Here is a 24,582-nt window from a genome sequence, read left to right on the forward strand (position 1 = left end):
TTGGATTTAAATATCAAAGTTTCAAAGTTTGAGTAGAAAAGTGCGAGTAGTATCATCTGGAACGATACAGGTAAGATTCTTGAACGTTCGGACGAAAGCCTGCTCGACGATAAAATAATTAATTTCGATCGAAATTTCGGATTCGATCTTCGAGCGACATGCGAATATAAAAAAAGAACATTCGATGAGACACAATTATCTGAAAAAAGCGTATAGGAGCGATATTTGGATTTAGGTATCGAAGATTCAAAGTTTGTCGAGAAATAATTATTCTCGATCGAAATTTCGGATTCGATCTTCGAGCGATATGCGAATATGAAAAAAAGAACATTCGATGGGATACAATTATCTAGAAAACGCATATTTAAATTTAGATATCGAAATTTTAAAGTTTGTAGAGAGTAAAGACATTCAGAACATAAAAAAAGAATATTCAATGCATGGAACGATTATCTGGAAAACGCGTATGTGAATTTAGATATCGAAATTTTAAAGTTTCTCGAGAGTAAGACTTTCGAACGTTCGAAATATAAGAAAAGAACATTCGATGATTGGAAAAGATTATATAAAAGATTTGGATTCAGGTACCCAAGTTTCAAAGTTCGAGTAGAAAAGTGCGAGTATACATCTGGAACCTGTACAAGTAAGACTCTCGTACGAGAGCTGGACGATAAAATAATTAATTTCGATCGAAATTTCGGACGATTGTTATCGGCACGATACGAGAATATAAATAGGACGGCGATAGCCCGGCCAGGAGATATCGTCGGGCTGGAATCAATTGTAATCAAGATGAACGTATAAATCAAAGGGTCGGGGAAGGGGGATAGAAATCAGGAAGTGTATAGCGGGTCGCTTCCTCTCCAATGATTTGTTACCAGTACGCTTTAGGAAGCTCGACATAGCGTCTTCCTCGCTTTTGTCCCCGCCTCCTTCCGCAGCTGTCACCGCTCTCCAAAGCCCATTACCCCGCGAGCGGCACAAGGAGGGCCGTCTGGATGGAACGGGGGGAGGAGGGCGGAAACTTCTCTCGTATCTTTTCAACTTTCGGCCACGAGGAAACAATATCCATTGCGTACGTGAACCACGATACGACACCGTTCCGACGGATATTGCTCCAAACCATCGAGAAACTTACCTTTTTATACCACCTGTCAAACCTTATCCCCCTCCTCCCCTTTTTATTTCCTCGAAACAACCGCAAGCTCGATATATATTTCCCTCGTACGCATCCACAAGATTTATCCATTAATCGATATCGATCCGCGAATTCGCGAATTAACCCCGTTTTCCCTTCACCAGATATATCTATATCTATATGTATACTGTGTGCACAGGGGGAGGAGGGAAAACTTGGGCGAAGTACGTTTGCCCAATTCGGTAATGCAGTTTCTATCGAAAAAGTTGAAACGATAGGATAGAGCGGGAAGAAATTTGGTTAGGTCCGATATACGTGTATATACGTATATATGTATGTATCAGGTCGGATAGAGTTTCCTAACGTTTCGTGAGAACTTAAACTCGGGGGCACAGGTGTTGCGTCGTCGTTGAAATTTCATTTCTCGTACGAATGAATAAATCTACTCCCCTCCATCCACGCTCTTCGCTCTTAATCTTTGCGAGCGAAACCCTTTTTTCTCGCGCCTATAAATCGTAGAAATTATTACCTTATAATCCCAAGATTTATCCCAAAGATCCGATTCTTTTTCTCTCTCTCTCTCTCTCTCTCTCCCATATTTTCCTCCCCACGAGTTTTCGATCCTTCGCGCTTAAATTAATTTTAATCCCGGTGCAAGATCGATAATCCGAAGGAACGAAATTAAATTGCATTTAATATTATATCGCGCAGTCTGGCCCCGTTTTCTATATAAAAATTCGATAAAATCGCGATCGACTGGGTAAAAGTAAAATATTTCTGGAATAGCGAGGAGAGCGAGATACTTGGAAGAGAGAGATGGAAAAAAAGAATTTTGCGCAAAAAGAAAGAGTAATTTCGAGAATGAGTATTTATTTAACAAGTTTCCTTTAATAATTGCCGCGATACAAGATTAATCGATGTGGAACGAAGAGGGAATATATATGTATACATAGAGAGAGAGAAACGAAATTTCTAGAAACAGTGGAAAGGAAAGAAAAAAATTAGAAAAAGATATTCGATCGATAATCGTTAATCGAAACATCAACTATTTCAATTAGGTCAATGAGGGAAAATAGGGGGGGGAGGGAAGAAGAGAAGCTTAGCGGTGGATATTAGGGGAAAAAAGATGGGAGGGGTCTATCCATCTTTTTCCCTCTTATTTACTTGCGCATGCGCCGAGCTCTACTTTAGGATCGCAGCCAAAGATTGACCGTCACGAGTCTTTTGTGCGTCTTTCAAATATTCACGAGCATTGTGACATTCAAAGCGGATAATAATAATGGTGGAAAAATGTGTGGAAAAATCCGAGAATGAAATCTACCGCCAATCTCGATATTATTAAAAGGGGATCTTTTCGAAAAAGATGGATGGATTTGGAGAAAGATATAATTTATAATCGCAGGGGAGGGGAAAAAGGAAAGATTTCGAAGGTTCGATTCGATTGGTGAATTCGATAACGTTGGTCCAAAAAAGGGGGAATGAAACGGAAGGGAGGAGGACGTAATGAATTCACGGGGATGGCGATAGATCTCCTTTTTTCCAACGGGTTACGAGTTACGTTCGAATTTCTTCTTAAAACGATATCTCGTTTGCTTTCTACTCGCGCAGAAATTTCACGGTTGAGCGGGCGTCCCTGGAAGAAGGACGATCAGGAACGTGAGGAGCGTCGTCGAGTGCACATCGCCGGACGTCGTCGTCGGCGCTACCGACAATGGATGTCGAGAATGTCGCGAATGTTTGCCGCCCCGAGCAACGAGACTCGGTACTCGAGGCGTCAGTCGAGCGACAATCTTGTCGTCGCCATCGTTGCTACCGTTCTTGTCGAGAATCGCTTCGTCAACCAATTTTTCACCGCCTCTTTCCAAAAATCTATCTTATATATTTTATATATATATATACAAAATTACAGAAATAATACAATAAATTACAAAAATGTAACGAAAGCATAGTAGGCGTAAAGGGTGTCCCAAAATTAATTAAAGATTTGAATTAAATAGAAAAGTTTTCAGTCTTTTATTTTTTAAGCGAATCATAAAGTATACAGGATAGGATTATTTATGGAATAACACATCGGGCAAATGACTCTCAAACTATTCTTTTTTCAGGCGGCAAATTCAAATCTTGTGTTAATTTTGGAACACCTTATATATATATAAAAGTCTCAGAGCGTAAGGAAAGTATAGTGTATAATTCGAGGAGTTGGATCAAAAGTGACCAGAGATAGAAAAAAATTTGGAAGAAATAGAGTGCCAACAACTTGATGCAAAAATGGCGGCAAATTCAAATCTTATTAATTTTGGAACACACTAAATATATATATAAAAAAGTCTCAGATCGTAAGGAAGCAGTGTATAATTCGAGGAGTTGGATCAAAAATGACCAGAGATAGAAAAAAATTTGGAAAGGGGGGAGAAATAGGATGCTAACAACTTGATAGGTTTATTTATTCAATTTATTTATTTATATTTATTAATCATGGAAAAATTTCTGTGATGTTTAAAATTAAAAATGGAATTTTAGTTGAATATTTTGTATTATTAATACATTGAATTCCTTTAAATTTAATATTTTTAAAACTTTATTTTATTTAAAAAATAGGTTTATAAAAATTTAAATGTTTATAAAATTAAAAAATTTAAATAGTTTAATTTAAAATATTGATTTGTGATTGGATCAATGATATAATATAAAATTATTTTAAATTATTATTAAAATATTAGTTTGTGGAATTTTATTATCTGGATTTAGATTTTCAATAATATTGATAAGATTATATTTTTTATATATGAATAAAGAATTTTTTTTTGTGTGAAATATTTAATTCAATAAAGTTTAATTTTTTATTATTAATTGATTATAAATCATTAATGTTTATTTTTTTAGTGAGAATAATTTTTTCTATAATTATTATTTATAGAGTTAGATATATAGATTTAAGAGAATTAAAAATGGATCATTTTTTATATTTAATAATTTTATTTTTAATTTCTATATATATATTAATTTTAAGACCTAATATATTATCAATTATTTTAGGATTTTGAGATGGTTTAGGATTGATTTCTTATTGTAATTTATTATATAAAAATAAAATCATTTACTTCTGGAATAGTAACTATTTTATTAAATCGATTAGGGGATATTGGTTTATTGTTAATTATAGGATTAATAACATATTATGGAAGATGAAATTTAAGTTTTTATAAAATAAATGAATTTATAATGATATAAAAATCTCAGAGCGTAAGGAATGGCGGCCAATTTAAATCTTGCATTAATTTTGGGACACCCTTTATATATATATATACATATAAAGTTACGTTAACGTTATAAATTTTTGTAATCGAGAAAATAGAATATCTTTGGAAATGTTTAAATTCGAGACGCTGTTTCTTGATTTCTTTGACGGTTTCGTTATTTTTCGTCGGCCGAAAAAAATTATATCGGATCCCGGAGGGTATAGAAACTTTTTTAAACGACACAGGGTATACAAATGTTGCCGCTTTTCCTTTAACTTTCGTAATATTTCTCAATATTGAAAGACAAGGAGGGATCCATCATCCTTCTGACAACCGAAAGAAACGACTTCCATCCAACGACTTTTACCCTTGTTTCTCCTCGTTCGAATTCGACCGAATACCGGGACTCGGCGCAGATACCTGCGTTTTTCCACGCTCCATCCGTTACACGCGATTACGCGAAAAAATAAAAAGGAATAATTAAATAACGCTCGCAATATCGTTTCGCCGCGATCGAAAAGGGAAGACGAGCATGTGTGTACACACGCATAGAAATGGAAAAGTAAAAAAGGGGAAAAAAATATGTTTGTGTAAAAATATATATATAGATGTACATCGAGAAAATCGGAGAAAGAGAAAATTCTAATCCTAATGATTGCAAACCAAACGAGGGAACCAACCAACCTCCTCGGTAAGGCCTAGCAGAAAACGTTCGCGGGCCTCCTGTAACAAAAACATATATAAATCATAAGAAATTATTATAAAAAATGAAAACGAGTATATAAACGTTTCATAATTATTACCGCTACTGCTAAACTAAAACTAATCGATGTAAAGATAATGAAGGGGGAAGGAAAAATTGGATTATTGGAAGCGAGTCAAAAATGTGTGTGTGAAATTACGGGATTAAATAGATATTAAAACGAATCGTCAAAATTTATTCGTTCTTCGTTTATCTGATTAATCGGCCGATCGTCGAATCAAAAGGGGAAAAAAAAATAGAAAAAAGGGAAAAATGACACGAGCTATCGAAGGATTAAAAATATATAATATAAGTTCCACGTATACGTACATTCTCCCCTCCCCCGTAAATATTAATATCGATATTAATATTGATAAAAATTCACGACGGTCGTGAAAATAACCGGAAAATTTTTTTTTTTTTTTTTTTATATTTTTTTTTCCCATTCTATTCTCGATATTGGTTAATGGATACCAAAATAAAGTTTCCGACTTCGATAATGGTTATACCCGTTTAACTAAAATAAAATTCTCGTCATCGATAATGGTTACCCGGAAACCGAAAACGATTCCTCTCGATAATCTGGCAGCGCGATCGAAAAAAGAAAAGAAAAGGGGAGGGGAGAAAAAAAAAAACTTTCCAATCGTTCGGGATAATTATTTCGTAAGCGAAACTTGTTTGAAAATTTTTTTTTTTTTTTTTTTTACCCAAAGTTTTATTTTTCAAGCGCACGACTCTCTCCCCAATTCTCTCCATTTGCCGTCGAAGAGGGGGAAAAAAAAAAAAAAGGGATGGAAGAGAGAGTATCCATTGTTAGAAGCGCGGCGGTGTAATATTTGGCGATGAAATCTCGTGGAGCCGTAAAGAGTCGGCTTAGCGGTAATGATGTTGATAGGGAGGGAGGGAAGGGTGTTAACGAAACTATAGCGAGGGCCGTAGAGAGAGAGAGAGAGAGAGAGAGAAAGGTTATACGTATCCCCACGGTGGCAAGTTGAGAGGGACGGGTGGTACCGAGAGGGGCGAGGTTCCATAACACTTGGAAACAGGTGGCGTTTTCTCGTGTTATTGCCCCGACTGATTCGGCCAACAGTCGATCGCTGTGCACGAAAAGGAGGGAATTAAGATGGCGAGGAAACGCGATGTTTTTCCATGAAAAACGCGAAACGACGCGTAATAATCTTAAAGGACGCGGTTTGTGTATTTCCTTTATGCGAATATATTATTCTCTCGTTTCTCTTTTTCGTTGTTTCGAAACATCGCATTTCGTTCGCGATATAAACGTAAACATTTAAAGAATAATCCCTTACGCGACTTCATTTAAAGTATTTATTTCTTCAAAGTTGTATCGATCGATCAACGCGTGTCGATACCATAACGGGGCATATTCTACTTTCCTAGAAACTTCGATAATTTAAACGGTTTACCGGTTAAAGCTATACTCGCTTTGAACTTTGATTAATGATACGTCAATGAGCACGTCACTTCCTACACACGTCGCACCTTTCCGCCGTGATATAATTTCATCCTAATTGACGTTTATCGAGTTTTTCCGAGTACGAATAAAAATTAACTCGATTAAAACATTCTAGACGCGAAACAATTCGATTTATCCTTCCTCCCCTCTCCTTTCTTTTTTTACGATATGATAAAAAAAAACGACGTATCAGTAACCGACGTTGATTATTTATAATACCAATTTCGTTCGTTTAATTTCAATAAATTAACTTTAAATCTTTAATTCTCCCTGTTTCTTTCCAAGTATTCTAATATTCGAGAGATGTATAAAATATAATCCCTCTCTCGTAATATAACTTCTTCTGTCATTTCGTCGATAAGGGAAAAAAATTGATTATCGATAAATCGTGTTAATAGATCGAACGTTTATTTTTACCGGATAAAAGACACGAAATTATAAAATAAAAAATTCATAAATACGGATGGAAATAAAGAGAGAAGGAGAGAGAAAAAAGATGGCCGGAATCTTGAGAGACCGTGCTCTCGAGAGAGAAAAAAAGAGGGTATATCTCTCAGATATACCATCCGTATTTCGTTTTCGTGCAAATGTACTCTCTCTCTACCCATCGTTATCGTTCCGAAGCACCCGCAACCGAAGTTGGCCCTAATCCCAACCCCCTCCCCTCCCCTCCCCTCCCTCTCGTACCATCGACTATCATTTTATTTCGATTCGTTCTACTCTTGACTCGAGCGTCGAGTGGTAAAGTTTTTCGATTTAGCGCGGAGCGCACAGGTTGCCTCCACACACACACACATACACACACGCAACCGAGGCACACGGGGAGAAAGAGATACAAGTAAAAGTAGTACGAACATACTGCAGTACCGTTGCAGATTTCAGACGCGTACCGGGAGAGACGCTTAAGTAGCTAGAGTTTCACAGTTTCTGTCCTACCGACTGTTCAAGTATAAATGTCTCCGTGTACAAATTTCGCCTCGAAACTTCGCCTCGATTACGATGCTTTGTGTATGTATATTTTACGCGATCCCCTTCCTTTTCTCCTTTAACCCAGTGTAATAATAATAATAATACACTGTTCATCTTCTCAATTATCCCGTTAATTATAATCGAAAACACGTTCACTTCAAAGATCGTGCGGATTCGGTCATCTTCGGCGTTTAGAGAGAGATAGATAGATAGATAGAGAGAGAGAGAGGGACGTTATTTATCCGCAACAGGTACGAATTTGTCCTTTCTTTCTTTCTTTTTCCAACCACGATATACGATTGTCTCCCGTTCGTTTTCGAATCGGAAGAAAAAGGAGAAATTAGATAATTTACACGTAATATGGTTCCTTTATCAATTCCGCATCGATAGCTTCGAATTTCGTATTCTATGGAACAAATAATCGAATTAGCGGAGCTACATATATAACCACGTACATAACATAATGACCTGATTCTCCCAGTGATATTAATTACTTATGTCAGTTAAATTGGTAAACTATCGGTTCGATATTCTGAAATTCTGATAATAGGGTTAATATACGTGCAGTTGACACTAATAGTGGATTCGCGTATTGTTATCGTTCGATACACACGTGTATCTGTGACGTGTATGGTTAATTAAACGACTTAACGTTACATCGATTTCTCTGATATTTCGCGAAGCCAAGATTATTCAAAATCTTTCAACGATGTATATATATGTACATACGGTATATCGATACGCGTATTTTGCTCAAAGTACGTTCGACAATTATTACCCGTAGCGAAACACAGACACGCCTCTTTATCGATCGACAAGACAAGGGAAACGAGATAAAGATGCCAAGTTGCTCGCTAATTGTAAGTTTAATCTCGATTGTCGAGCTATCCTACCCACGTATGTATTAATATAATTTATCGACCAACGAAAACCGATTCGTTGGAGAGTTCGACGACCGGGCTTTATTTTAAAATAACTTTCGATGGACGCGTAACGGGCGGGGACCGGTCTCTTGTTATTATTATATCGCGTAATAATTCACGTGTAATTACAGTAATTATACGATAATTATTTTCACCCGCTAATGAGTTTGTAACGCGATTATAAAATAAGATTAAAACAAACAGCTTCTCGGAACCTGATTAATTTTTTCTCTCGCGAAACTTTTCAACTTTTTTTTCTTTTTTTTTTTCCCCCTCAAAGTGCGCACACGAGCCTAATTGCTTTCGCTCGCTCCTTATCCCTTTCGCCAAGAGAAGCCACAACTTTCGAGCGGAACTTGTAAAAATCGCGAGTAAACACTCGATCGATTAACACTTCGAGCGATCGAAACGAACCTTAAAGTTAAAGTTTCCTTTCCCCTGCCGATTTTACTTTCCCTTCTACCCCATACATCTTTCTCTAGCATTAACGCTAGATTCCATCCATTTTTAATCCACCGTGAAAATACTTTCCAAATCGGTTAATTCGATGCAACAACTCGCTTCCTTTCTCCAGGCTAAACGTTTCAAAGGGAACTCGGATCGAAACCGAAACTTTTCGCAGCGAATTGGAAAGAAGGAAAAAAAAGAACTTTCGAATACTTGTTGCTGTAGATATAGGGGAAGGAAATGCTTCGATTTTTTCCTTTCCCGGAATAAACGTCGAGTAATCTCGTCGTAACTTTTCCCCCTCGTCGCGTATATATTCGCCACCGTGCGCCTTTATCTTTCACTCGTGTACACGTTAAAACTACGTGGGCGGCGGGAGGGGAGGGGATGCCGTTTCGTAAGAGCAGCGAGGATATATACTCTTATTCCGGCTACACGTACGTACACAGCGCATACATATATCCCCGGTTACCCGGAGGGTGCTAAGATCTTCGTCGTTGTCCTCGACCTCGTTTTCCGGATGTCATGAGTCTCGACGGAGTGCAGAGTCGTCGACGTCGTTGGCCACAGTATCACCCCCTTTGGTAATCTCTTCCTTCCCCCTTCTCTATCTTTCCCTCGTTCTACGCCTTCTTTTACACGTGTACACGCTTCCTTTGCTCCTCCTCCTCCTCCTCCTCCCTTTTCTTTTCTCAAATTTTTACATCGTCTCTTTTGTGTCCACGTGTATCTGTGTGCGCACAGATACGTATATGTTTTTTCGCGATTCTCTTTATAATTCTTCCTCCCTTTCTTCTTATTCCCCTTAAAAGTTTGTGGTATTTTTAAAAGAAAGAACGCTTCCATCCTTATGGGTATACGTTCTCCTCTTCTTCTGTAACGTCATCTCTCTCTCTCTCCTTCCCTCTCCATCTGTCTCCATCGAATAATTAAGGCCGTTGGCCGCGAGGTCGACGAGCAAACCGCTTCGACGTCACACCCCCTCCCCCTCTTCTGCTTCCCCTTTTATTCGTCTCTTCCGCAGCTGGGGTGAGATTAATCTTAATTTTCGTCCAGCTATAATCTTTAATTAAATCGCCATTGATCCGCGACTGCCAGACCCCACCGATCGACCGACCTTGTCCAAAAAAGGTGAAACGAAACGTTGGTTGGAGAGAGGGAAAGGAGCGGTTCGTGCGTGCGCGAAGAGAAATCAATTTCGTGGGTCGAACAAAATTTGGCCGGGTCGGGTCTAATTATCATTTCACCTTCTCGATATAAATAACGAAAGGTTGGGCCTGGAAATCTCGATTTCTTCGAACACCGCAGGATCGTTCCTGAAATTCACCCGACCCGAACATTATGCGCGACGAACCCCCTCGGTAAATTGATTTCGATAGCCCGTTTTTATTTATATTTATCGTTTCTCGGTAAAAGTATCACGATCGTTTAATTTTGAAAAATGTAGCAGACCTCTGGCACGCTTTTTCGAGTAATTACGGTGCCTTTTTTCTCCCCACTCGCCGCTACGAAACAAGGTATAAAAACGTAATTTCGAAGGAAATATTAATTAATAATGTCCCTCTCTCTCTCTCTCTCTCTCTCTCTCTTTTAGTTAATGTAAGATTGATGAAAGAGTATCGCTGTCTCGATGAAACAACACAATAACACGCGTTCATCTTCAGTTTTAATTACCGAACACGTATTTATCCACACGATTATAAAAGTAATTCCGTAAATCGGGGAGGAGAATGTAGAAACGGATATATTAAAAATCTGAATGTATTTATTTTCTCTATAATTGCGCGTTTTTGCTTCTTCCTTTCCTCTCTTTCTTTTACGAGTATTATTAAAAACATGGTGGACAATTTCAACAAGTTTGCGAGGTAATAAAAAAATGTTTCTCCCTTCCTTCTCTCACCACAACGAGATCCGAAAAAGAAGCGGATGAGCGAATTATCGAGCTCGGTTGATAATGTCGCGATCGTCTTTTCGATCGAGGGGAGGAATTTACGAATAGAGGGGGATCTCTAGTAATTGAAACAATATCCCCACGTAAAGGCGAGAGACAGGTCTTCGTGTTTCTATCAACGGGTTTACATTTTACCCGAAGTGAAGAAACGTAGGGGAAACACGAGTCGGGAGGGAGAGGAGGATGTTAAGCACGGGAGGAAACTAACACCTAATCTAACATTCCAACGATCCAAAAGCTATGCCCGTCTTTACCGGATACCAAGAGGAGAAGGAGGAGGAAGGAAGGGATTGTAATTAAGGTTGATTCGAACCTTGGCCGGGCAACGATGAAAATCTCGCTGTATCCTTGGCCTAACTCGATTAAGTAGTTAGTCCTCGGTGAATAAATCTTGAAAATTCATCCTTCCTCCTAAAAAAATTCATCCTTCGTGCCTATACTCGACAATTTATGCGGCGTATACTCTCATTTCCTCCTCGTCTCAACGAAAGGAAAGACACGAGGAGAAGAGTTTTACAATAAAATTTTACCACTCGTATATACAGATGGGCGAGTCGAAACGAAGCGAAACAGTCGGTTAGCCGTTATTTAATCGGAGCTTGATCGTGTATATAATTCGTAAGCGGCAATGAAAACCAGATATACGAATATACGTGGATCGGAAAACGATATCTCTACACTCTCGTTGTTATATATATATGTATATACATATAGAAATAGCTTAATTATACGATGATACTGCGAGCCGTATCGAAACATTTATAATTTCTCATTGGCTAGGTAGGGAGACGGTTTGTAACCGAACATTATGCGGTCTTGCCCGCGGCTTCAATTCCTACGAATGAATACGCGAGGAGCCGTATTTGCCGCATTTATTTGCATTCCGTTGTTTACACGCGTACGTTGTATCAATACCATCGTTTGCTTTCCTCTCAATTTCTCATTTAACGAATACAGTACAAATAAGTTAATAACCGGTCAATAAGTTGAAAAAATACATCTCCTTGTTTTGGTTCGATTTAACGGGAAAATAAACGAAACTAAGCGAAACTCGACGAGTCGAGTTTCTAATAAATCGACAATTTTTTTTTTCCTTTTTATTTTATACAGAGATTAGAGACAGAAGGATGGAAGAGAAAGGATATAATTATTGCGCGATATTCCAACGAACGCGGTTCTAATTTTAACGATCAAATGCTCGGATTCGTATATCATATTTGTTCTTTTCGATCAACACTTTTTCTTCGACGTTCAACCTTGCTGCCCCAACTCGGTTTTTCATTCGTCGCTCGTTCAAACGCGGAGAATAATGAAAATATTTGGACACTGGTCTAACATTGATTTCGATATCTCTGTATCTAAAATAAATGTAGAGAGAAAAAAATTCTCTCCAGAAGAGAGAAATCTTTTAAATATATTAGGTTCTAATATCCTATGTTTAAATTTTGCTTGAAGAAACTGAATTTATGTCTTTTACGTACGAATTATTCCATCTAATCTTATTTATAGTTATTCTTCATTCTTATTTGCTTTACATTTAACTGGATCATCAAATCCTCTTGGATCAAATTTTAATAATTACAAAATTTCATTTCATCCATACTTTTTAATTAAAGATCTTTTAGAATTTTACATTATCTTATTCATTTTCATATTCATTAATTTTCAATTTCCTTATCATTTAGGAGATCCAGATAATTTTAAAATTGCAAATCCAATAAATACTTCAACTCATATTAAACCTGAATGATATTTTTTATTTGCATATTCAATTTTACGAGCAATTCCTAATAAATTAGGAGGTGTAATTGGATTAGTAATATCAATTTTAATTCTTTATATGATAATCTTTTATAATAATAAATTAATAAATAATAAATTTAATATCTTAAATAAAATTTATTATTGAATCTTTATTAATAATTTTATTTTATTAACATGATTAGGTTAAACAATTAATTGAATATCCATTCACTAATATTAATATACTATTTACAACAACATATTTCTTATACTTCTTCTTAAATTTTTATTTAAGAAAATTATGAGATAATTTAATTTGAAATTCACCATCAAACTAATTTAAATTTATTGTATAGTTATACGGGAGATATACTGGTTTTTCCTTTTTCTTTTTTTTTTTTTATTTTCACCAGCAAAGATTCCCTCTTTTATCCATATCCCACAAGCCCCCCTTTTAATTTTCCTTTACGAAAACTGTATTTTCATATCGATTAATCCATTCGGATGAAATATTCATGTAATATGTCCTAACTGCAAACTTTCCTCGCATACATATGTACATAAACTTACGATATATGGTACATATATCGTTTTGTTTGTCGTTAAAAAAAAAAAAAAAAAAAAGGGAAAAAAGACAAAAGAAGCGAAGAACAAGTTGGCCTCGTGCAAATTAAAACAGTTACTATACTTTTATACAGGATGTTCCAACTTTTCCCAGTCAAACTTCGTTAAACGAATACGACGTTGTAGAGAAAAAACGAAATTAAAACGGGGGGAAAAAAAAAGTATCTTATCTTTCCTTACCAAAACTTTAAAGCAAGATTATACATATATATATATGTATAATCTTAAAGAAATTCAACCATTTTTTTGGATTCGACTATACGCGTGTAAGAGATAAAAGAGATGGCGTTAACGCTTCTTTCTTTCCTTCGAATATACATGCAGCCCTTTAATTGAAATTTATCGCATTAACTTATTTACTGGAAATATTTCGTAGCTCGACGTAGCGAATGATAAATGAAGGGTTAGTTAGCGTACGCATTAACGCAAGAACGAGACAAGAAGTTATGGAATTAATGAACCGATGTTGTTGGAGGAATAAAGGCGCAATAGCGATATCGATCGATGAGATTAATATTTCTCCCGAACGAATCCACGCTTAATCCTTTCAATTGCGAAAAATTTTTACGTATCCTCGGGTCGTACTTCCGTTGCACCATTCCTTCCCATTTTTATATCGAACGTATCGGTTAAACTGCGACTTGAATTCGTGCCAGACCACAAATTTAAAGGATTTCTGGTCACCCACTTTTGTATCGAGCAATGACGTGTACCTTACTACCGCAAACTCTGCATTTCGTAACGATTATTTCGGAAAGCTTTCGAGTCTATTAATCTCGTCTCTCTCTTTCTTTCTCTCGCTCTCTAATCTTAAGAATTTCGTTTCCTTTTCTTTCTTCCAAATCACGATTGTCTTTTACAAAAAAGACGCGAGTTATTTAGTTTTCGAGCAAAGGTAAAAATACGAACGCAAATTGGACGTGCAAATTTTACGTCCGATACGCGGTTTAATCCTTCCTTCCTTACCATAAGAGTAAGCGTATATTTATGTTAGCCGGTAAAGAGGAAGACTTTTATTCGACTTCCGAACGTATTGAGGTGGAAACGTACGTGTGTAACTTTGAAATTTCAATACGAATTTCCTTGTCGAAACGACGCGACGTTAATTCGAATCGTTTTACCCGCATAATTCCCGCGCATTTCGAATCGCATCTGAAATTTAAAAAGGCGGAAAACTGGAAGGAAGGAAAGTATTTACGGTTTTTAACGACGCGATTTTTAATAAGGGCGTCTTTACGTCTTTCGGTTATTAAAGCCATTTATTCCATTAGACGGTATTAAAGGGAAAATATATCGATGATTAAAAATCGTTATCGATTAAAAATTACAAAGCGTGGAAACGATATATATAGAAACTTATTAATTTCGATACAAGGGAAGGGGGGAAGCTCCGCGTTTCTCTTTCCAGACGTATTTAACGTTTCATTGAAATAATTTCATTTAAATATAAGCGAGATACAAGTTGGCGCGTGTATGCAGCACCTGTGGCTTTCGTTTCACAATGAGATACAACTTTTTCTTTTTTTTTTCTTTTTTTTTAAAGCGAAGATACGCGTCGCTTTTTAAATCTTTTTTCCCCCTCCCCACACTTTCAACGTTTCGTGTGTTCATAATGCGCGAAACGAAGTCACGTATCATCCGTGAAATATATATATATATATATAATTTCTTTATCAATTATTCGGATTTTTCATTCATCGCCGTTCGTAATTCTTCGTAATCCGGGTAGATATAGAGAAATTTCAATCATTGGGGATAATAATAATAATAATAATAATAATGATAATGAGAAGAATGTTGCGACCCAGTCATTTTAATCTCATATATATATATATATGTATATGTATTGAAACAGAGGTGAAAAGGAAGAGAATACTCGAAAAAAAAAATACGAAACGAAGTTTCATAGTTTTCCGTTTATCTGTACGGATTTTTTTCTTTTCCCTTCCTCATCGAGGGCGGAAAAAAGGATGTAATTTAAGTAAGTATCCGAGCAAGATTGTAAAGCAGAGGAGAGTTGAACGAACGAAAATGAAAAGAATAGCGGAGATGGGATGGGGCGGGGAGGGATATAGAACGAGAAAATATCCCTTATTTATTCGGAAGACGAATGTAATTACGCGAAGCGAATTAATCACAAATGGTGTGACGTTACGTTCCATTTTCCATTGTTTTTAAAGAAAACGTTATTTAAATTTAATTTCTGTGTTTCGATAACGAGAAAAACTCGCATATTTTGAACCGCGAGGGAGGCAGGGAGGGATGGGTATATTTTTAAAATACACTTTCGTTATTCTAACGTGGTAAATTTGTATTTCTTTTTTTCGTTCTACGAAAAAAAAACATCCGTGTTACTTTTATTCTCAAAAATATACGCTAAATTCATTCTCTGTTCCGTAAATAGTTGTTTTTCTTTTCAAGATAATTAGATGTATCATGGAAGACAGGAAAACAGAATGTATATATATTGGGTTGGCAATTAAGTAATTGCGGATTTCAGTTAAAGTTGATGACGACCTAATCAAAGCAATAATCGATTCGGATCGTCACGGTACAACTCGTGAGATTGCAGAGAAGCTTCGTGTATCGCATACATGCATGGAAAACCACTTAAAACAACTTGGCTATGTTCGAAAACTCGATACATGGGTTCCTCGTGAACTGAAAGAAAAGCATTTAACGCAACGCATTAACAGCTGCGATTTGCTAAAGAAACGTGATGAAAATGATCCACTTTTAAAACGACCGATAACTGGCGATGAAAAATGGGTTGTTTACAACGATATCAAGCGGAAAAGATGGTGGAGCAGGCCACGTGAACCAGCTCGAACAACATCAAAAGCTGGTATTCGTCGAAAGAAGGTTTTGTTATCAGTTTGCTGGGATTACGAAGGAATTGTCTATTTTGAACTCTTACCACCCAACCGAACGATCAATTCTGTCGTCTACATCGAACAACTAACGAAATTAAACGATGCAGTTGAAGAAAAGCGGCCCGAATTGACAAATCGAAAATGTGTTGTATTCCATCGTGACGATGCAAGGCCACGCGCATCTTTGGTCACTCGGCAAAAATTATTGGAGCTCGGTTGGGATGTTTTGCCACATCCACCATATAGTCCTGACCTTGCACCATCCGATCATTTTTTGTTTCGATCTTTACAAAACTCCTCGAATGGTAAAAATTTCAATAACGACGATGATGTCAAATCGTACCTGATTCAGTTTTTTGCTAATAAAAACCACAAGTTTTACGAACGTGGGATTATGATGCTGCCTGAAAGATGGCAAAAGGTGATTGATCAAAATGGGCAACACGTTACGGAATAAAGTTATTTAGTTCCATGAAAAAATTGTCTTTGATTTTCTAAAAACAATCCGCAATTACTTACTTGCCAATCCAATAATTAGGAAATGTTTCCTAAAGAAGGAGGAGGATTTAACACACTCTTCTTCCAATAATAATAATAATAATCGTAATTAAGAGCGATATCAGTGTAGTAATTATCGAATAATCACGAAAATCCGTGCGATTCCGCGAAGAAACGCGGAGTCGATTTAAATAATATCGCATGGTCCGAATAAAGCGGGTACACTCGGCCGATTCCCATCAAATATACACGTGCAAATGGCGGGAGGATCCGTAATCCGAGGAGGGAACGGTTGAAAAGTTGATAACGGTCAACGGTTATTTTCGTTCGTTCGAAACAGGAGCAGGGAGCAGGGAGGAGGATCGCGAAGAAAGGATTCGCAACATTCGCGATTCTTCGCGTTGAAATATTTCTGCTCTTCCGAAAAGCTGAAGAATCCCGCTGCTTTTGTCGAGCTCCCTCCCTCGTCTCTCTCTCTCTCTCTCTCTATGAATCGTCTCTTACATTAGAGAAGAGGAGAGAGAGGGAGAGACTTCGTCTTTGACGACAAACATCGCGTTCCACTCCGCGAAAGCTTTCACTCGTTTTCGTGGCTTTCCGCACGAATCCACGCGCACGCTCGGCTGAATTCTCGGTATGCATGCATCTTCCTCTGTGCATCGTGATTTCACAATTCCCTATCTATATATATATATATATATATATATACATCGAAGCAAGCATAGACGGGCGGCAACTTATCCCGCGCCGTGGAACGATCATCCTTTCCGCCTGCGTCTCATCTTCCCATACTTTAACTCCCTCTCTTTTTTTGCGAACCAAATTTTCGTTTTCGCGACCAGATTTCCACCATTACGACCAGATCCCTTTTTCTCCATCTCCTTCTTGCTACCACTTTCCTCCTTCACTTTCCTTCGGTTCACTCGTTCGAGAAGAGGAAATATTTAACAACATTTATTCGACGATACGATCGACGCGCGAGGATAAATTTTCCTCTCGTGAAAAGTGCCTCGCGTATCAATCCAATTTTTTCCCGCGTTCGAAATATTATCCCCTGTATAATGTAACGGGAAAAGAGGTACGAAAGATACGAGCTCGATTGTGTAATCGAGATGATGCGTAATTAGAGAGCAGTTTTTAACGAGGAGCGATCTCTATCTATGTGTATATATATATACAAAATGTATATAGAAAATTTATATAGGATGATGCGGAATCGACTCTCTGCCCGTATTTTATCAAATTTTAAGATCCGCTCATTCGCGGAAGGAAAAATCCGCTTTAATATCGGAAAGATTGGCGCGCTTCAAGAGAGATAGAGAGTAACCACATTTTATGTTAAGCCGGTGGTACATTGAAAATTCCATCGGAAGAGGGAAGAAATAGCGATGTTTCGCTCGATCGTTCTCGAAAAATGAGCGTGGCCGAGAAGAGGGGCGTGCAATTTTCGGAGAGTCGGAGAAAAGAGGATGGAAAGGAAAGGGTGGTGAAAAGAGCGGAAACTGGATGAAAAAGCGCGGAAGGGCCGAGGATATGAAATAAGGGAAAAAAGGTGGAGGAGGAGGGGTGGGGAAGGAGGGTTAAGCGAGTAGGACAGGAAAAGATTGGAGAAGCAAACGAGCGGATACGAGAAAAATGGAGAGAGAGAAAGAGAGAGAGGTGGTGCTGCAACGGAAATGGCTGTACAGAAATGAAACGTACGACTTCTGCGTACGACATTCGAATTACCGCGGACCAATAACGATATTTATGAAACGCGCTTTCCTATCGATTTCGAGTGATGAAATATCTGTCCATCGATCTCTCTATCGAAACTTTCTATCGAAATATTTGCTCTCGAGTGTCGCAACACAACGAGACAGAGAGATTTTTAAGAAAGAGAGAGAGAGAGAGACACGTCATTTTCCAAGCGAAAGCGATTTTGGAAATCGATCGCGGTAATTGATAGTGGGGCGATATTGATAAAAAGAATTAAATAACGGAGCGCGGAGATTGAAAATATCGCAATTAAAAATACTAAATAAAATATAAAGCGATAAAACAGGCACAAACGCGTTATAAAATTTATAACGCGGGCCATGGATTGGAACAGTTGCAGCAAAATAAGTTACGTATAGCATGAAACTGAAATTCAAACGAGCAAACTGTTCGTCCGAACATGTATAAACTTTATACGTGTACACGCGTGTACATTTTATATTTTATAAGCGAATCTACACGCATCAACCGATTTCCAAACAACTCTTGTTCCAATTCCGATTATTTTTCATCTTTTTCTACGTCGATTAATAATTAATATTACCATATATATATATATATATACATGTATATACATAGCGTGACCATTTATTCAAATGTGCAAACGCTTTTTGGAAAAATTACCGCGACATTAACGATCGTGGAACAATTGTTTGAAAATGGGCGCATAACGGGCGGCAAACGCGGTTACCCGAATGATGGACTGTAAACGCGATTGTCCCGGATTACTTTGTGCCGTATTCAAAGGATCGTCTTCGATCGATAACCGTTTCGTACGAATATTGCGACATTCGGGAAAGAGCGGACTCGGAGGCCGCCGATCTTTGCCTCGACGAATGTCGAAAATTCTCATTTCTCTTTCCTTTTTAACTCGGTCATCGAACAAATTTACGGTCGCGTTAAAATATATTCCCGATTTCTACCCCAAAGAGATGAATTTGGTTTTCCTCGGAGGAGGAGGTGGTACAATGCTTGGAAACTTTTTAAATCGATAACGATTCAACCTTTGACGGAAAAATTCTACGTAAGCCACGGTAGTTAACTTCAATCGTATTTACATCTCTCGTATTCTTCTCCTCCAACGCTACATTCCGTCGAAACGAAAATATCGAACGAATTCCTTCGTTCCTTTTATTATTATTCCTCTTCCTCTTCGAAGAAAATTATCGCGCGATATCACGGAGAAATTGATAACATCGGGGGTTTATTACAGGTTTATTTATGAATATCCCCGCAATTTTTGAAACGCGAAGCGTTTTTTTTTAAAACCATAATTTACGAGTTATTCCAAGTCGCGTTGCTAGCAAAACCTTTTCCGCCTCCGGACCATTTCGGGCAAATCGAGTTTTACCGTAATATATTAGGTCTACCGGAAAGTTCTGTCCGTTTTTGGAATAAAACAAAATACAAATTTTTTCTTACCGCCAATTAACTTTATCGAATAACATAATTGCCATTATTATTAATGATCTATTGCCAGCGTGAGGGCAATTTGTATATCCCATTTTTGAAAAATGTTTCATCTTTTGATGCGAAAAATTGAACCAGTGCTCGTTCGACATCTTCTTCATTTTTGAATTTTTTGCCCGTCAAAAAATTTTGTAAGGATAAAAACAAGTGATAATCAGAGGGGAATATGGTGGGTGCGACAGAATTTCCCAGCCTATTTCTGCAATTTTTTGACGAGTCCCTGAAGCAGCGTGTGGTCTGGCGTTATCGTGGTGCAGTATCGTGTCCTTCCTATTCAACATTGCCGGCCTCTTTTTTAGACCGCTGTCTTTAAATTATCCAGTTGCTGACAATACTTCTCCGAATCGAGCTTTTCGTTCGGTTTTAAAAGCTCGTAATGTATTGGTCCTCGAATGTCCCACCATATACACAACATTCTCTTATTTCAAATTTGGTTCAGAGGTGGAAGGGCTAGGTTTTCCGGGTTCGCAGTATGCCCTTTTCCTTGCAATGTTGTTGCATGTAATCCACTTTTCATCCCCGGTTATCATCCGGTTAAAAAAGGGCTCGATTTTGTTCCGAGCAAGCAGAAATGTGCGTATGACAACTCGATCGTCCAAATTTTTCCGACTTGATTCACGTGGCACCCATCTTGAATACTTGCACACCAATCCTATCTTCCGAATATGGTGAGAAATGGTTCGTTGAGCTGAATTAAGCCTTTCCGCGATCTCCGATGTCGTCGGAAAAGGATCTTGCTCCAACATTGCCTTAACAACATCGTCGTCGATCAAAGATGGTCGTGGCTTATCAGAAAGGTCGAAATCACCCGTTTCAAATTTTTCGTACCATCTTGTGCATGTCCTATCAGAAACTGTACCTTCACCAAACACTTTCGATAAATTTCTACATGCTTCCGTAGCATTTCTTCCTCGTTGAAATTCGTATAAAATACAGTGGCGTAAATGAACTTTATCAGTCGCCATGGGTATACTATCGTTTCACACTTAAGACTAATGTGAATCAACTTTATTATAGTTTATTTACATTAAGCGATAAAAATATAGAGGCGAACATGCATTAAATAAACATGTGCTTAGGAATGGCGAAAATGATGTCATAGTAGACGTAATATTAAATAACGCGTGTTTCGACCGATCGTATCGAGATAGCGTGTCATCCGCTCCTCCTCGATTTATCTATGGTTCGTTCGTATCACAGTTTCCATCGAAATTCTTACGAAGCAGAAAAAAAAAAGAATCGTCTTCGTGGTCACGGAAACGTAAATTAGAGATAACGATTGTACGTCGGTCGGCATTGTAAGATGGAAATCCGTGTAATCGCGTTACACGGATCGACGAAACGAACGAAAGGGGTGGGACGAGATCGGTCGGACGCGCATTGTTCCCAAGCGTGGCGGAAAGACGAAGGTGGCGTTGAACCAAGAACGGAGTTTTCCACGCGTTTCCACGAGCCGAGTGCGCGACACACGTACGTGCATACGGAATTTAATTAGTTGCATACTCGAGTTGCCGCTGTGCGCGATAGATTCGCAGACGCCAACTGCTTGGCGAAACTTCCTCGCCGCGCCTCGTGCTCTCGTTTTCCCTCCCATAAAGACCACTCGACCGCTTACATCGTTCTTTAATTAGCGAGGAAAGCCTTCGATTTCTCCTCGACTTTTCCCTCCCCCGCGTCGGCCAACTCTCGCGGACCGAAGAGAAAACCGAGCCAGCGGGAATTCGACTCGAGAGAAGCTCCTTGTTCTTCCGCTCGCGAAAAAATACCAACCTTTGTGCGTGTATATAATATATATTAAGTCGCGAGAAAAGCTTCCCTTCCTTCCCTCTCTTTCTTTTCTTTTTCCATTCGAGAGAGAGTATGGAACAATTTATAAAATTGGCGGAAATTCCTTAACCATTTCGAAATTAAAACTATACATTCGAATTAAAGAAAAAATGTTTGTAATTTCGTTTGGAGGAAATATTCAATCGGGTAGAATTAAGGTTGAATCAACGTTATCCCTTATTAACGTTAAAAGTCTTCGCATCGATCCCAAGTTTTATTCGTTAATATCCTTACCAAGTTTCCTACTCGCGTACTTAATGTATACTGTATATATATATAGTATCAAGTTCGTCTCGAAGTCTTCATTCGAGAGAAATTGTTTCATCGAGGGATTTTGATATTTCAATAATATCGAATCCGTGAAAATTTTCTACATATATAAAGGATAAAAATAATTACTTGTATCTTGACGAGTTAATTTACGCGCGAATAAATGTTACAAAGTTGCAATAAAGTTTTTCCAAAGTAAGAATATCTCGATATCTCGGAGGAAAGGTTCTCGAATGGAATTCTTTTTTAAAGTTTAATAAAAAAAAAGAAAGAAAGAAAGATAAATTTCCGTTTCGAATCCGGGAAATTTCTTACGAGAAACGAATCTACGAAAAAATTTTTTACGATACAAAAATTGTTCGAACGAATCTCTATTTATAATCCGACTCGCGGATCAGCCAAACTTTAACCAACTCTCGACTCAATTTTACGAGATTTCACGTGATATTAATCGGGGATAATATATCCACGAGTATCGTTCCCATTTAACGTAACCCAAGTTTACAAGCTCGCGAAATTCAAAGTTTTACTCGCGACCCACTTAGGGAAACGAGCAAATGTCGAACAAAGCAACCTTGTCGTTGCTCTCGTGTATATATATATATATATATAACCACGCTATATTATATATAGCACATTTTAAGATAAAACGATACGAGTATTAACTTGCTCTCGCGTGTAATCTGGTAACCTAAAACACGATACCTCTAATTTTTCCTCCAAATAAATTTCCACAGACTCTATTAACGGATACGAAGGATCCACGCGTGGAAGAATAGGAAGGAGTGAAAGGATCGACGAATTTCAGCGATCAGCTGGTCCCACGATCCGATCGTTCCTTTCCTCGTAATATCTTGTAAGAGTATAATAAGCTTTGTCGACGAAAGATATCGGGAAGAAAAGGGGGAGGGTTGAAATTTAATTCGACAAATAAAAGGAAAAATGATGGAACAATACGCTCTCCCTCTAACAAACTCCTCTCTCTCTTTCTCTCTCTTCCTGAGGATTGTTCTTTCTCACTCTCCACTATCTTTCTTTCTCTCTTCTTAATCGCACGAATCGAGGAAACGCAATTTCACTCGATTAAATTTTTAACAACATTTGAAACGATCCTCGAGAACGAGATTAGAAGATCTTTCGAATATTAAAATTCCTTCTTCCCTCTCCCTCCCCTTCTCGAAACTAACTAATCGAATCGGGCGCGAAAGTTGATCGATTAAAATTGTTTGTACTCGAGAAAACCATGCGGTTGTCACGGGGAAAGTTACCAGCGAGATGGCTGATTAATAGCGAAACTCTGCTCGCTCACGCCTACTACAAGACCCAATGCTATCGGTTTTTGCCCCCGCCCCTCCATCTTCTTAATTAAAACTTATCCACCCGCCCGCCCGCCCGCCGTTCCCCCGCCATTTTACATACTTTTCCCTCTCTCTCGCTCTCTTTGTCTCTTCTTTCCATTCGACGACTCGATAAATCGAATTACGATTACGAACGAGTTCCGTCAATTTCGATCGGATTCAGAGAGGATCGATTTATGATCCTCGCGTCTCGCGTCTCGCGAAATTCTCTTCCTCGGTTTAACGGGTGAAGAAACAGTGGAGAGGATCGAAATACAAACGCGATTAATAATAGGATTACGTGTTCGGCAGGGGTAACGCGTTTTCGCTTTATAACCGTTTTCCAACGATTTTATACGTAATATTTGCCACCGCTCGCCTCTACTAACTCGATTCCACCGGCGATAAGAATATAATTATCAGCGAGAAATTCAAAGCGAGAAAACGTTATCGAAGCGTCGATGATTTCGAATATCCGATAAGAGGGAGAATATATATATATATATACATGTACATGTGTATATATAAAGGGTGTCCCAAAATTAATAAGATTTGAATTTGCCGCCATTTCTCCCCCTTCCAAATTTTTTTCTATCACTTTTGATCCAACTCCTCGAATTATACGCTGCTTCCTTATGCTCTGAGATTTTTATATATATATGTATATAGGATTTTTCAAAATTAACACAAGATTTGAATTTGCCGCCATTTCTCCCCCTTCCAAATTTTTTTCTATCTCTGCTCACTTTTGATCCTCGAATTATACACTGCTTCCTTACGCTCCAAGATTTTTATATATATATATAGGGTGTCCCAAAATTAACGCAAGATTTGAATTTGTTAAGTCGTTGGCACTCTATTTCTCCCCCTTCCAAATTTTTTTCTATCTCTGGTCACTTTTGATCCAACTCCTCGAATTATATACTGCTTTCTTACGCTCTGAGACTTTTATATATATATATATATATATATATATATATATAGGATGTCCCAAAATTAACGCAAGATTTGAATTTGATGCCATTTTTGTTAGCAAGTCTGGAAAAAGTTTGACAACTGAGAGTTTAAGGTTAGTAAAAATGGAACGTTATGCAACAATGTGTCTTCATTATTGAACAATATTTTAAAAATAATCCTAAGCGATGATTTTCACTTCGATGGCTTTATCGATCGCCAAAATTGCCAATTGCGTTTGGGAGAACTCATGTGTGATTAGTGAAAAATAAACGCATCCGCAACAAAATGTCACCGTTTGGTGCGGATTTTGGGCAGGAGGCATCATAGGACCATACTTTTTTG

The 24,582-nt window shown here is 37.8% G+C and overlaps 1 protein-coding gene across 5 annotated transcripts in view; it reads right to left on the reverse strand.

Moving 5' to 3' along the window:
- Positions 1-24,582, reverse strand: part of LOC410573 (nephrin) — a 61,758-nt gene that overhangs the window by 23,448 nt on the left and 13,728 nt on the right. For 4 of the 5 annotated variants that reach the window (XM_394052.7, XM_006563689.3, XM_016916832.2 and 1 more), the window contains one exon: positions 5,062-5,100. The exons of the other annotated variant lie outside the window; for it this stretch is intronic. In XM_394052.7, the coding sequence (XP_394052.4) occupies positions 5,062-5,100 (39 nt within the window). The remainder of the gene's footprint in view (positions 1-5,061; positions 5,101-24,582) is intronic. 5 annotated transcript variants of the gene reach the window in all.

This window comes from Apis mellifera, linkage group LG15 (assembly GCF_003254395.2).
Source record: "Apis mellifera strain DH4 linkage group LG15, Amel_HAv3.1, whole genome shotgun sequence".
Taxonomy (NCBI): domain Eukaryota; kingdom Metazoa; phylum Arthropoda; class Insecta; order Hymenoptera; family Apidae; genus Apis; species Apis mellifera.